At 37.1% G+C, this 15,107-nt stretch overlaps 1 gene segment (V, D, J or C); it reads right to left on the bottom strand.

Moving 5' to 3' along the window:
• Positions 1–6,654, bottom strand: part of LOC142465298 (T-cell receptor alpha chain constant-like) — a 29,869-nt gene extending 23,215 nt beyond the window's left edge. Inside the window, 1 exon segment of the C gene segment in view lies at positions 6,536–6,654. Within this exon segment, the coding sequence occupies positions 6,536–6,575 (40 nt within the window).
• Between the last annotated feature and the right edge of the window lie 8,453 nt (positions 6,655–15,107).

Here is a 15,107-nt window from a genome sequence, read left to right on the forward strand (position 1 = left end):
CAAGAAACAGGCCCAACTTCCATCTCAATGTTCCACAGAACGTCACCGCAATGTTCCGCAGAACTTCCATCTCAATGTTCCGCAGAACTTCCATCTCAATATTCCGCATAACTTCCATCTCAATGTTCCACAGAACGTCACCGCAATGTTCCGCAGAAACTTCCACCTCAATGTTCGACAGAACGTCACCGCAATGTTCCGCAGAACTTCACCGCTATGTTCCGCAGAACTTCACCGCTATGTTCCGCAGAACTTCCATCTCAATGTTCCGCAGAACTTCACCTCAATGTTCCGCAGAACTTCCATCTCAATGTTCCGCAGAACTTCCATCTCAATGTTCCGCAGAACTTCACCGCTGTGTTCCGCAGAACTTCCATCTCAATGTTCCGCAGAACTTCACCGCTATGTTCCGCAGAACTTCCATCTCAATGTTCCGCAGAACTTCACCGCTATGTTCCGCAGAACTTCCATCTCAATGTTCCGCAGAACTTTACCGCAATGTTCCGCAGACCATCACCGCAATTTTCCGCAGAACTTCACCGCAATGTTCCACAGAACATCACCCAAAGACACATTCTGCTACATTAAACAAACAAACAATACTGATACAATTGGCCCATTACATAGCGAGTTCCTGCTGCAGTAATCATTTACTCATTAGCAAAGTGCTAATAATAATATTCTATAGAGACCGAAAGTCCAGAGCGGGCAGAGCAGGTGTTTAACCCTTCCTGCCGGAGGGGTCTGGGGTCAATTGCTTGGCAATGTGTCGCTGGTCCCTCTGGCTGAAAATGGGTCATTGGATTTACCACATAGACAAATATACTGTAAAAAAGAGACTTAATTTTTATGAAAATGTGAGCAATTATTGATCTGTCACAGGAGATTATTACACTTTAGATTGATTTAATAATCTGATATTCTTTGGAATTGGTGACGGTGCGATGACCTCATCAACTGCATAGGTTACAAAACTGTGTTTAGCGCAGAAGAGAAGCGCGTTATAAAGTGCGTGAGACAGAGCAATAACTATGGTCCAAAACGCTTCTACAAAATGTTTCCTGGTAAAAGATGGTCCTGGAGACTGAAAAACCTATTTTATATTGTTCAGGAGTGGAAGCAGCTGGACCAACACCTTGTTGATTATGCAATCAGACAGTAGCTTTTTTTGTGCATGAGTGTCAACAGGAGGACATTGTGAACACACAATTTGAACTCAAACTTTATAGTAATCCTAGTGTTTCAGATTAGATTACAACAGTTTAACACATTTACGAGCTACGGAGGAAAAACTTTTATTTCTCCTGTAATGAACATGAAGCCCCCGCAGTGTACCTGACATCGATTTAATTAACATCAGTTGATTGTCCTCATTGTGCTTTTTATACAGTGTTAAACTAAATAACAGAGCTACAATTGTGCAGTTTCCATGAGGATTAAGTGAGAAATATATAAAATATGATGAAAAACTAAAGGGGCCCTTTTCCCCTGAACACCTTGTAGTATATTTACTTTCTCAGCTTTAGTGGGTATCTAATATATGTATTTATCCATGTTTCCCACAAACCTGTCTCCTTTGCACATGTAATTATAATTTATACATATATGGCAGACCATTGTCTTGGCATTAATGTTGTATATCTTGTGTTTCTCTGACAGTGTACACAGAACTGTACAAGGTACAGCGTTAATAACAACTCATTTAAAATCTTAGAATCATGTTGTGATCCTTGTTCTGTGAGATATTACAGACCTTTGTCAGGTCCCTTGCACCTAATTCTCTTTCCATAGTCTTTGTCTTCAGACTTTTCACCCTTTGTGTTTATTGGGGTTTAATAAGGCTCTTTAATAGGAAGTGACCGTTTCAAAATGACCAAGAGGTGACACAAATGTAAAGAAATATATACAACTAATGTAAATGTTCATATTTACGGCTGTGAAGCACTATGTACATTAATGGTGCTATATAGACATACATACATACATACATACATACATACATACATACATACAAACATACATACATACATACATACATACATACATACATACATTGTATTAAACTGTTCTATCCATAACACAGAAATGCAATCTTATTACTGAGTTGTGGCTACTACCAGTTACACAAATAGAAGTATGTTTGCGTTGGTTCCACTGTGTGATAAATAAGTCACATAATGGTGATCATTTCCTATTACAGGAAACAGTAAGTGACTTACTTGGAATCACTTTTAATTGTGTCCCAGCTCCAAAGATCATCTTTCCCCAGCCAGAGCCACTAGTCACACATTCACTGCTGGCTTTACACAAATCTACTTCCCCCAGTGATGCACAAAGAGGCTTCACAGCTCCAACACCAATCCCCAGATATGCCAGGTGTATATCGCCAGAAGAACAGGTTTGGGATACTCACTTGGAGTTACAGTTATCTGTGTCCCAGAACCAAATGTGTATTTGTATCCAGCATTATGCACAGTAACACACAGCTCTACAAGAACAAGCTGGCGTGGCTTCAATTCATGCTTCATGTACTAATGTGCTGAGCTTGGCTTTGGATGGTCAGATGCAAGATATAGCACTGGACAGGGTACATCCTTATAAACAGCGCAGACACATACAGATATACAGTATACACATGTATAAAGAAGCGCTTTCAGAGCAATTTCTGAAAGGTTTACAATATATTTATTTTTAAAATACAAAGAGTCATTATAATTAAGAAAACCTGTATCCTGTAGTCTGAATAAAGCACCAGCAGGTGAAGGAGAATGACAATAAAATGAAACATTTGAACCTAACACATAACACCTAACATGCAGTAAGGACACTGCTTTGGTAAACCCTTTCCCTCACCGCCTCGGTGCAGGGCTGGATTGTAACATTAATCCCTCTGGGTGAGTTATCACAGATATTCATTACATCAATAGCGAGTATCTGTTATCCAAGCCTTGTCACATAGAGTTACTGCGGTACCGACTGGCACCTGGACCTATCCCCTATCTCTGGAGAAATATATACCTACCACCGATCTGTGGTGCTGCAATATGATAGCTACACTGTGCAGAGACAGACAGACAGACAGACAGACAGACAGACAGACAGACAGACAGACAGACAGACAGATAGATAGATAGATAGATAGATATGTTCCACGGCCAAGAGAAGAGGATCCATGATATATAGTATTTTGTAATGAGATTGGTCCTCACTAATTACATAAGATAACGTTTGTAAGGATAAAGAAATACAGACTTACTCGGTTTCACATTCAGCTTGGTCCCTTTCCCAAATATAAGCTTATTGCTGCCAGAAGTAGCACAGTGCTCAGTGTCCCTACAATAAGCTGGGACCTGCACACAGGGGCAGCACCGGGGGCCGCATAGAGAAGCTGCCTCAGGAATGTCTCATTTACACCATTAGCAAAGTTATGTCCATAATAGTATAATATGGAGACAGGGGGAGATTATGGGGGATATTTAAACTTTGAAGGAGAGAAACTATAATGTTCAGTCAATCCAACATATTGGACATTCTCACACTATTAAATTAGCAATGTTACTTTTATGCAGTGAGACATCTATAAAGGGGACAGCATTTACACAAACCCTAAAGGGAGGATATTATCATTTTGCCTTACTGTATCCAGCACATTCTGTCTGATTCACGCGCAGCCCCTAGTACACAGTTTGTTAGTTGAGTGTGTTACACTTTCCAGCTATTTTTATATTGTGTGTGTTTTTCTGGTTGGTTTTGTTTTCAAAATCTTGTGTCACAATACCAGTAGGAATGAGGCAACATTGTCATTTGAATTAATGCGGTACATGAAAATGAAGCAGATTTAGTCATTTTTACTTTAATGTTCAATATAAAAAAGTGATGTTCTTAATGTTATGTTGTAATTTCAGTGAGAAAACATAATTAATGTCTTACTTGGATTAACATTTAGCTTTGTCCCATGTCCAAAGATCATCTTTCCCAAGTTGCTGCCAGTATTCACACACTCACTCACAGCTTTACACAAACTAGCAATACTTTCCTGTGTCATATTAGGAAACATTAAGCAGTTTCAGTTTGGGATGGATGGTATGTGTGTTTGTGTGTATGTATGTATGTATACTGTGATATATATATATATATATATATATATATATATATATATATATATATATATATATATATATATATATTATACGTGGCAGCCCCTAGAACTATTTCTGAGCATTTCCCCCTTTCCCCTCATTTCCTCACATAGACATACAGACACACTTCTATATGTTGAAGCCTCTGGTGAAAGAAGCAGGAATTACATGTTATGTTTATTTATTTACAACCTAATCGTCTTCTTTTATTTAACAAGAGATTTATTGTAAGAAAATTCTCATGGCGGCATAGAAACTGATCGCAGATTCTGATCACCTGTTATTTGCTATTTTCCTATACATACACCTACAATCACAAATCATGAACATTCATTATTTTATTGCATGGGCCGAACTATCTCTGCTGGGAGGCCGTGCCCTGCACCTGCTACTCTCTAAGAGAAAGGACTTTCTCACTTTCACCGTTAGAAAGATGCTGGGGTTTCTTGTTACTGTACAAATGCTCCCCTCCTGCACCTCCTAAAATCCTAGATGTATTTGCAAGCCTCCATCATATCCCCCATCTCCTTAATATCTTACACACATTTCCCTTTCTGTTCTTGCAGAATAAGCCTCATAAATCTGGTAACCTGAGAGCTTTATTATCTCAGTATAATGTGCAGGTGGAACAGGGCACAGTATCTGCACTTATTAATAGCATTGACCAATGAGTATTGAAAAGTATGCATTTCTGTTTTTAATATAAAACACCCCTATTACACACTGTACACATACACAGTATTAGGCTATCACACAATCCTTAAACACTGAGCACTTACTTGGTTTCACTACTAATTGTGTCCCCAGGCCAAAGGTGAGTTTGTTGGCATTTGTATTCACACAGTGTGTAATCCCATAGCACAAAGTGGAAGAGCTGAGCATCTTTATACAGATATTCACCAGTTACACAGATTATATCATCCCAGAAATACCTAACTCATTCATCTAACTGTTAATGTATTAATACCCCTCTGACATTGTTACTGTGAATGTATTAATACTCCTCTGACATTGTTACTGTTAATGTATTAATACCCCTCTGACATTGTTACTGTTAATGTATTAATACCCCTCTTACATTGTTACTGTTAGGATGCCTGGGTATTCATGTTGAATTCTTGCAAACCTGCATTACCTCTGGAAATCCCTTTATCTTCTGTGTCTCGGGTTACAAAGTGAGATTGTTACTTTATCAGGAAGTCATTACTTGTGTGTAGTATACACAGTGTATAAGTACACACTGCTCTGGATATTGTGTATAAGCATCTCTCTACTCCTCATATAACACTAAATGTATGTAGGTACCTGCTGACCTTACTCTAGTGAATTGTAAAAGTGCAGGGTAACATTAACCCCAGAAAGAGACTTATACTGTAATTTTAGGGTCACAGCAAAGTGCCGTGCAGCTGCCATACAATAAAAGCCCTCACACATGTCACATTTTTCTACATTTTTATGAGATATTTGATCAGTCACATTTAATAACTTTGCTAATTTATGTATGAAAGTTTATCTGGGAAAAGCACAATAACTGGTATACCTCAATATACTTAACATTATATGATGTTTTGTAAGGTTCCAATTATATCATTTTTGGGGTCACTTCTGACTATTCATAGCGGTCTTGCTTTCATTTGACAGTTAAATCCCCCAAAGATTGGACTGAAAGACCTTTCCCTTCAGCAGATATAGGGGGAGAGATTATATGAACATGTTCCAGTGCCTGACAGACAAGGGGAGATCTTACTTGGTATAACACGCAGTCTTGTGCCTGTTCCAAAGGTGAGCTTGTTACCTGCCCCTGTATACACACATCACTTCTCATCATAACACAAACCTGTGTTACAGATCTACAGTGGGACTGAGTACTGTTACTGCAACAGCTTCATCACTCCCCCACTCCCCAACAACTGCTTTCTGTCCATACACATAGAAACCTGATAATTATACATATATCATTGTTATTGTCTCTGCTTTACAAATACAATATATACACCCTTTAGGTATATACAATTATATATATATATATATATATATATATATATATATATATATATATATATATATATATATATTATTAATAAAGGTTTGTAATATGATTTCTTACTTAAAAAAACATTACACGTGAATTTTCCCCGCCCATTTTATACTGTTTCAGGGAGAATATCTTTAGTGGGAATGGAATTTTGGGAATTCATATTATGGATGTTACAAAGTTTGGGGGTTTCTGTTGGAGAACAGAAGGTATTGGTTAAAATATTACCAATATCTAATTGCATTTTCTTACATTATAAACCCTTCTTGATGTTTCATTTCAAATAGTAAAATCTTTTCATAACACCGATACATTCAGGGGCATACACAGTATTGCACAGAGAACAGGGGCACATACTTACTAGGTTTTACATCCAGCCTGGTCCCTTTCCCAAAAGTCATCTTGGTGTAACTGCTAGTAGCACAGTGTTAGCTGCCAATTCAAAAAGGCACCAAGCTCTCTAACAGAACTGCTCAGGCTATTACAGGGAGGGCAGTAAGGGGCATGGATTGGGCTGGGAGACTTTGGACTTGGATGCTGGTTGTGAATCTCTGATTGGAGCAATGTGGAAGATCCTGGTAGATGTTCTTGATTAGACTGTTATATGAAGCTCTTGTATAGGGACATTTATAGGAAGCATTACAATGTTGGGGCAGTAAAGAGATTACAAACTGCAAACAATCAAACATGGAAACTCTTCAACAGCTCCCTCACCAATTACATATTTACACAACAACAACTGCCTGAATATCAGATGACACATGTTAATATAAAATTAAATTAAATTGTAGGGAGAGTATTTAATATGTATTTATACAGAGAGAGATAGAGGGGGAGGGAGTGGATTAGGTTTACTGGGTTTCACATCTAACCTGGTTCCTTTCCCAAATATAGGCTTATTGCAGCCAGTATTAGCACAGACTCAGAGTCTTTCCCTAAACCTGCACCAAGCACCAGATCACAGAGGCTGCTCCCAAATAATGTGCAGCTCAGACCTTTTATACCTTTTATAATAATTACATATTATAATTATATGGCGAGTAATAAATATCAACTGTACTGGGGCCACAAGGAGCCAGGAAAGTGAATATACTCACTGCAGATACATTTTCAGAGCACATTTAGCTGCCAATTGCTACAATTCCCCTGCTGGTGTTTTGATATTGGTCTTTAACATTATATTGGGTGAAGTCTCACCCTGACTTTACATTGCACAAGTTTATATAACACGTTTATATTGGAGCACGATACCACTTATTAACCAAACACAATTAATTAATTTCAATGTAACACCGTTTGACACAAAAATAATTAAGTGAAAAACAGTTTCTAAAAGGAACATTATTATCCCTAATAGAATATCTAAGGGTTTTATTATTTTACACATTAGTTATTATTACACCTACTTGGCTTTATGTTGAGTTTTGTTCCTTGCCCAAACTGAAGCTTATTCCGTGTCCCTGAGTCACACAGTAACACTGCACATTACAGAAAGGTGACAGGTGGAACCTGCGGTCCTTTATAACAAGTAAAACCTCATTAATAGGCTGTAGTGACCATTCAGAAAAGTTCTCAGAGGAACAAGGGCTTGTAATGTATCTCTCCATAATCTCACCGTGAGTCCCACATCCTTTCAGTTACTGGGAATATATACAGGGATATATACAGGGATATATACAGGGACAGTGATGGACAGGTGCATACACATTGGGGGCTTTTAGACATAGTAACACTTACTTGGTAAAACCTTCAGCTTTGTCCCACTTCCAAAAGTGAGTTTGACGTTATTATTAGCACAGTAATATATATCATAACAAAAAGCCAACACCTGCTCACTCCTATCCCATCATCATATCCAATATCCAATAAATCTCAGGCTTGGTTTTATTTATTTCTTTGCTGCTTTTGTTCTGATTTTTTACTTGTGTTTTATTCTTCTCAACATCCAACTATATTTTCACTTACATTTACTTTCATCCAATTATATGTCTTAATTCCATTCTACAAACCAAATATAATTATCCCAAAGCTCCCTTAATGCAGAACATTTAATAATAATTGCTGTTTTTCTACCTCATGTATAACAAACATTACAATGTTTTCAGTCTGGATTTCTTGTGACATTTACATTTATATTTTGGGTTTATGTTCACAAATAAAGCAGAATAATATTACTTTCTGCTTTGTACTTACTTGGTAAAACATGTAGTCTGGTTCCCCTTCCAAATATAAGTTTATCAGCCCCACTATATACACAATGATAAGTCTGATGACAAAAAACACATTTCCTCTAATTTACTAAAGATTTGTCACAATGTTTTCATGTCACAGTATAACAAGGCACATAGGTTATATATAGTACATTCTCACTTACTGGGCATTATGTACATAGGTTATAGTATATTGCCTCACTTACTGGGCGTTATGTACATAGGTTACAGTATATTGTCTCACTTACTGGGCGTTATGTACATAGGTTATAGTATATTGTCTCACTTACTGGGCGTTATGTACATAGGTTACAGTATATTGTCTCACTTACTGGGCGTTATGTACATAGGTTACAGTATATTGTCCCACTTACTGGGCGTTATGTACATAGGTTACAGTATATTGTATCACTTACTGGGCGTTATGTACATAGGTTATAGTATATTGTCTCACTTACTGGACGTTATGTACATAGGTTATAGTATATTGTCTCACTTACTGGGCGTTATGTACATAGGTTATAGTATATTGTCTCACTTACTGGGCGTTATGTACATAGGTTATAGTATATTGTCTCACTTACTGGGCGTTATGTACATAGGATATAGTATATTGTCTCACTTACTGGGCGTTATGTACATAGGTTATAGTATATTGTCTCACTTACTGGGCGTTATGTACATAGGTTATAGTATATTATCTCACTTACTGGGCGTTATGTACATAGGTTATAGTATATTGTCTCACTTACTGGGCGTTATGTACATAGGTTACAGTATATTGTCTCACTTACTGGGCGTTATGTACATAGGATATAGTATATTGTCTCACTTACTGGGCGTTATGTACATAGGATATAGTATATTGTCTCACTTACTGGGCGTTATGTACATAGGATATAGTATATTGTCTCACTTACTGGGCATTATGTACATAGGATATAGTATATTGTCTCACTTACTGGGCGTTATGTACATAGGATATAGTATATTGTCTCACTTACTGGGCGTTATGTACAATGTTGTTCCTTCCCCAAAGATTAACTTTCTGCCAGCGCCAGTATTCACACACTGCTACATCCCTGCACACAATGTGCTACATACAGTACCTGTAACCATCATTTATCTACACGGATATATACACAAATAATAACCTGGCATTGCATTTGAAGACACATTATCATCTATTTAATCTGTACTGCAAATCTGTCCATGCAATCCCTCATTGACCACACACTGGGATATACTTCTAATCTGTTTGAGGATCGTTTTATTTTTCTAGATTCGATTAGAAGAAATAATAATGACAGATATCATCCTGATTTCTACATTTTAAAAATAAATGCTTAATTTGAATAATTACCAGGTTTGACAAAAAGCTTGGTCCCTTTCCCAAAATGCAGCCTCCTGTCCCCTCCTGAATTCGCTCAGTGAGTTAAGCACTGACACACAATCTGAATTCATGTTATATATTATACAGCAAGACTGACAATTATTACTGCACAAAACGTGCCAGAAACGTCATATTAAAGTCAGTGTGTCAGCTCTCTGCATGTTTGGGATGCACTTTGCTGGCGCAGCAGGGGTTCTTATATCTTTGGCATCTTTAAAACCTTACAAATGTGTTCATCTGAAGAGGAGAATTGGGACTGGGGTTTCTGTAGGTTGCAGGAGGTAACATTATTTAGTAACAGCTTAAGTAACAGTTATCACAACTCTCAGCAATTCCCAGAGCAGTTAGTACAGACTTCTCCCCTCTTAGCTTTTTTTCTAAGCCAAATACCCTTATACAAGAAGTTTCTGGGGTTCTCTTTATCACACATTGTGTGATTAGTGACAGGGAAACCCGTGTCTCTTTCTGTACATTTTAAACTTTAACAAGCAAAGAAGATGTAACTGTCACCCAATGTTAGTTATTGTTTTTATGACATGACCCATAATGTGACAATCATACTGACACTTACTGGGTTTAACAGACAATACTGTTCCTCTCCCGAAGATGAGTTTATTTGCAGATCCGAACCCCACAGTGACATCCTCAGTAACACAAACCCCGGAACCCAGCACCTCAACTTCTGCTACCAGGAACTGCCCCTGTGCCAGACACTTACACACTGGGACCTATCAGCAGCTGTAACTTCAGCCACAACAGGGAAACCATTCACAAATGAATAAGTCTTAAATAAAGTCTACATGCTTTCACTCTATTCAGTATAACTAAGTCAACGAGGCACTCAGGGGGTAGGTTATCGCTAGATAGAATGAGACACACAATACACAGTTGCAATAACTCACATCCTCAGTGCTGCAAACTTGTTGCAATTTCACGAATCCCAAGTTTTCCCAAAATCTGTTCTGGCTTTTATACAGTTACAATACAAAACTTCCCATGTACTGTAACATCACTAATTAGCTGTGTTTTTATTCATTGTGGAGACCTGTTTATTTCCCCATTTAAGGGTGAAGAATATATGACAATAATTAAGACAAAGCTATAAAGTACAAATTAAACCCCACATTGTCCTGTGTCAAATGTGATCAGAGATTTACTGTTAAACTAGATGAATGTGTGTAATGTGGAAGCTCAGTATTATGTATGAAAATAATTCCCTGTAATGTTATTGCCAGTACAGAAATACTTACCGGGTAACACAGAGAGTACTGTCCCTGCTCCAAAAGTATATCTATAGTTATTATTCCCACAGTAATAGGGCCCCCAACAAAACCTATAATCCACCAACACAGTCACTGTATATAGGAAATATTTTATGAGGGGAAAAGGCATTACTGCAACATGGAGAAGTATGAAATAAGTAACAGAAGAGGGGCTGTATATATGTTTTATATCTACAAAGCCTTCCCCTAATCTGTAATCATATTTATACATGAAATATGCACTCATTATTTATACTTAGACACAAATGTCTGTTTCTCCCAGCAGAAAAATTGGTGCAAAATTAAGCAACCCCCTATTAGAGAAAGAAAAAGGGGTTCCTTACAGAACTGCAGGTTTGGGGTAAATCTGGTAGAATAAGTTGGCCCCAGTTTTGCTTTTGGGGTGACATTGATAAATAGACCCAGTGTTATTTACTTGTTTCCCCTTTCATACCACGATATCTGTAGAGTTTTGCACATTTCCCAGCACCCTCCTTAGGAAACTCTGTGTCTTTATTATTGAAGGGTAAGTAATATTATAATGGGAACAGACTCACTGGGTTTAAGGGTAAGTAATGTTATAATGGGAACAGACTCACTGGGTTTAAGGGTAAGTAATGTTATAATGGGAACAGACTCACTGGGTTTAAGGGTAAGTAATGTTATAATGGGAACAGACTCACTGGGTTTAAGGGTAAGTAATGTTATAATGGGAACAGACTCACTGGGTTTAAGGGTAAGTAATGTTATAATGGGAACAGACTCACTGGGTTTAAGGGTAAGTAATGTTATAATGGGAACAGACTCACTGGGTTTAAGGGTAAGTAATGTTATAATGGGAACAGACTCACTGGGTTTAAGGGTAAGTAATGTTATAATGGGAACAGACTCACTGGGTTTAAGGGTAAGTAATGTTATAATGGGAACAGACTCACTGGGTTTAAGGGTAAGTAATGTTATAATGGGAACAGACTCACTGGGTTTAAGGGTAAGTAATGTTATAATGGGAACAGACTCACTGGGTTTAAGGGTAAGTAATGTTATAATGGGAACAGACTCACTGGGTTTAAGGGTAAGTAATGTTATAATGGGAACAGACTCACTGGGTTTAAGGGTAAGTAATGTTATAATGGGGACAGACTCACTGGGTTTAAGGGTAAGTAATATTATAATGGGAACAGACTCACTGGGTTTAAGGGTAAGTAATGTTATAATGGGAACAGACTCACTGGGTTTCACGCTGAGGTTGGTTCCGCTTCCGAAGGTGAGCTTGTTGAGGTTATTACACAGTAACAAGATGCTGTACAAGATCTCCTGCCTCTTTCTCAGCACTTACACACCCTGACAAGCAGCTGAATAACTGCATCACTTTCTATGCATTTCTCCTATTCAATGTCTTTCAATATCACAAGCAGAAAACCACCACTCACATACATGCTCCTACTATACGGATTGTTTAGCTCACTGACATTTCGGTCACATGGACCTTCATCAGGATTACTCATTCTATGGTTAAAGTAGGAAAATGACCATCAATCTATTCTATTAGTATAGTTGTGACTGTGTAAATCTGTACAATAAATGCTACTTTAAAAGGAACAAAGTGCAAAAACTACAATATACCAATGGACAGTTAGAGGTAAATCCTCAGAAGTTCGTTAGATTTTAAAGTCAAGTTATCTATTTTTTCTACAGTAATGTACAGTATGTCCCCAAAGGTGCTCAGCGCTAAGATTTTCAGGCATTTCCCTTAAAAAGCTGACTTTAGGCTTACTCCTATGCAAACCACATGCTAATCATATGCAAATCACATGCAAATCATACGGTAATGAGCAGTTTACCTAACAACGGAGATCCTCAGACCTCAGTTACTGAGCACATGATAATATTTAGCACCTTCCCAAAGCCCCTTACTCACATCCCTTACTCACATCCCTTACTCACATCCCTTACTCACAACCCTTACTCACATCCAAACCCTGATAGTCATTCAGTAAATTCTAGGAATAGCCTCAAAGCACTGTAATGTGTATAGGACTTAACCCTTTCATTAAAAAAAGTTACATGTGTCATATATATATATATATATATATATATATATATATATATATAAAATAGATCATATAATTGTCTGAACCAAATCATAAACTATATTATGTTTTTTAGTGGTTAAAGGCATATGTTTGTGTATAATATGGTATATAATGTAATAATGGCTGTATATAGTATGAGTGTGCACTATTGTATATCCATATAAACATCAATAATATAAATTAATATTTAATTTTTATTAATGTATATTAAAAAATAAATGAAGGATGTCCTTTTATTTGAATTGCGCATAGATAACAAATATATTTATTTTGTTGAGGTAAATATGGATATACATTATTGCACACCCATACTGTATACAGTCATAATTACATTATATACTATATAATTAAGTGAAATCGTTAATACGTGTAAAAATAGTAACTTTTTCAATATTATAAACAAGATTTGCATTAGCTTTGGTAACACATGAATAGCTGCGTTAAAGTTTGACCAAAGCACATGTGCAGTGTATTGGAGACACGTCTCTGAGACACGAAAATCACTGTTATAGGCTACTACTTTGATGAACGGACATTATTTTTGCATCTTGTTAGCTTTTCCCATTAAAAATAAGAAAAATAACTTCTGTTCCCTATTTTGGGACATAACGTTATTGGTCTGAGATCTGCCCCTAGATTGGAAACTAATGCTATAATGCAAGTTAATGACAATTCTATGGATTTCGGTTATCGGTATTCTTGGCAATTACAAAATAGCTCAAATGAACTGTATTTTAATAACTTTAGTTCAGCTGTTAATATGTGAAAACTGAAAAAGATTCCACCTTTCTTCCTATCTGTAATGTTTCATCCATAAATGTAAATTCTGTCAGTGTTATTGACATTGCTGATAATTATATTATTTCATCAATGTCTCCCTTACATTAAACGACTTACTTGGTTGAACGGTTAATTGTGTTCCTCTTCCAAAGATGAGTTTATTGAAACCTCCAGTATTCACACAGCAATAAACACCTTAACACATATCTAAGCCCCTGGGCAGGGTGATATATTACAAGTTCAATGTCAGCGCTAAAGATTTCGGGGGTCGGGTTTCTTGGATTACCTACAGTAGAGGCAACGCTTATTCTAACATTTGCTTTAAACTAGCCGGGTTACATTCAGGGTATGTGCTGGGTATGTTCTGGGCTAGTTTGAGGCACGTTTAAGGCACATTTAAGGCATTTCTGCATTGACTAACGACCCATAGGATTAACACAGCAGGGATCCCTGGCAGTCCAATTCAGTTTGAATGGGACTGCCAGGGACCCCCGCTGTTAATCTGATAGGCCATTAATCAATGCAGAAATGCTGGGGCTAGTTTAAGGAAAGTTTAAGGCATGTATTCAGAATGTACCTGGGTGTACCTGGGTCTTTTGGGGAATTGTCACTGGTATTTGTTAGAATAATCGCTGCCTCTACTGTACAATGTTGACAATAAAAAAGCAGCTAAAATCAACTGTATTTTAATAACTTTAATGCAGCTGTTAATATTTTAAAACTGGTTTAAAAATCCCTCTTTCTTCCTGTCTGTAAGTTACCATCTCCAAAAAAAACGTTAAATACTGTCAGCGTTATAGACATTGCTGATAATGATATTAATTAAGCCTGGTATTTGTTACATTAAATGACTTACTTGGCTGAACTGTCAATTTTGTTCCTCTTCCAAAGATGAGTTTGTTGACACTTCCAGTATTCACACAACAACACACACCTTTACAGAAACCCCAGTGATGGGGACACAGTGGTACAAAGTTCTGTATTCACTGTTATATTTCTATTTAAAGGGATTTGAAGTATTCTGTTTGGCCACAGATCAGGTTCTGTACAATGCCAGAATAATACTCTGCTCACAATACTCCCTGCTGTATGAGTATTATAACTATACTAGTACTTACTAAGAAGAACTGTCACTTTAGTCCCTCTCCCAAATGTTATTATATATATTGTACACACAAATAGTTTACATAGGCTG

This window comes from Ascaphus truei, chromosome 13, assembly GCF_040206685.1.
Source record: "Ascaphus truei isolate aAscTru1 chromosome 13, aAscTru1.hap1, whole genome shotgun sequence".
Classification (NCBI taxonomy): Eukaryota; Metazoa; Chordata; class Amphibia; order Anura; family Ascaphidae; genus Ascaphus; species Ascaphus truei.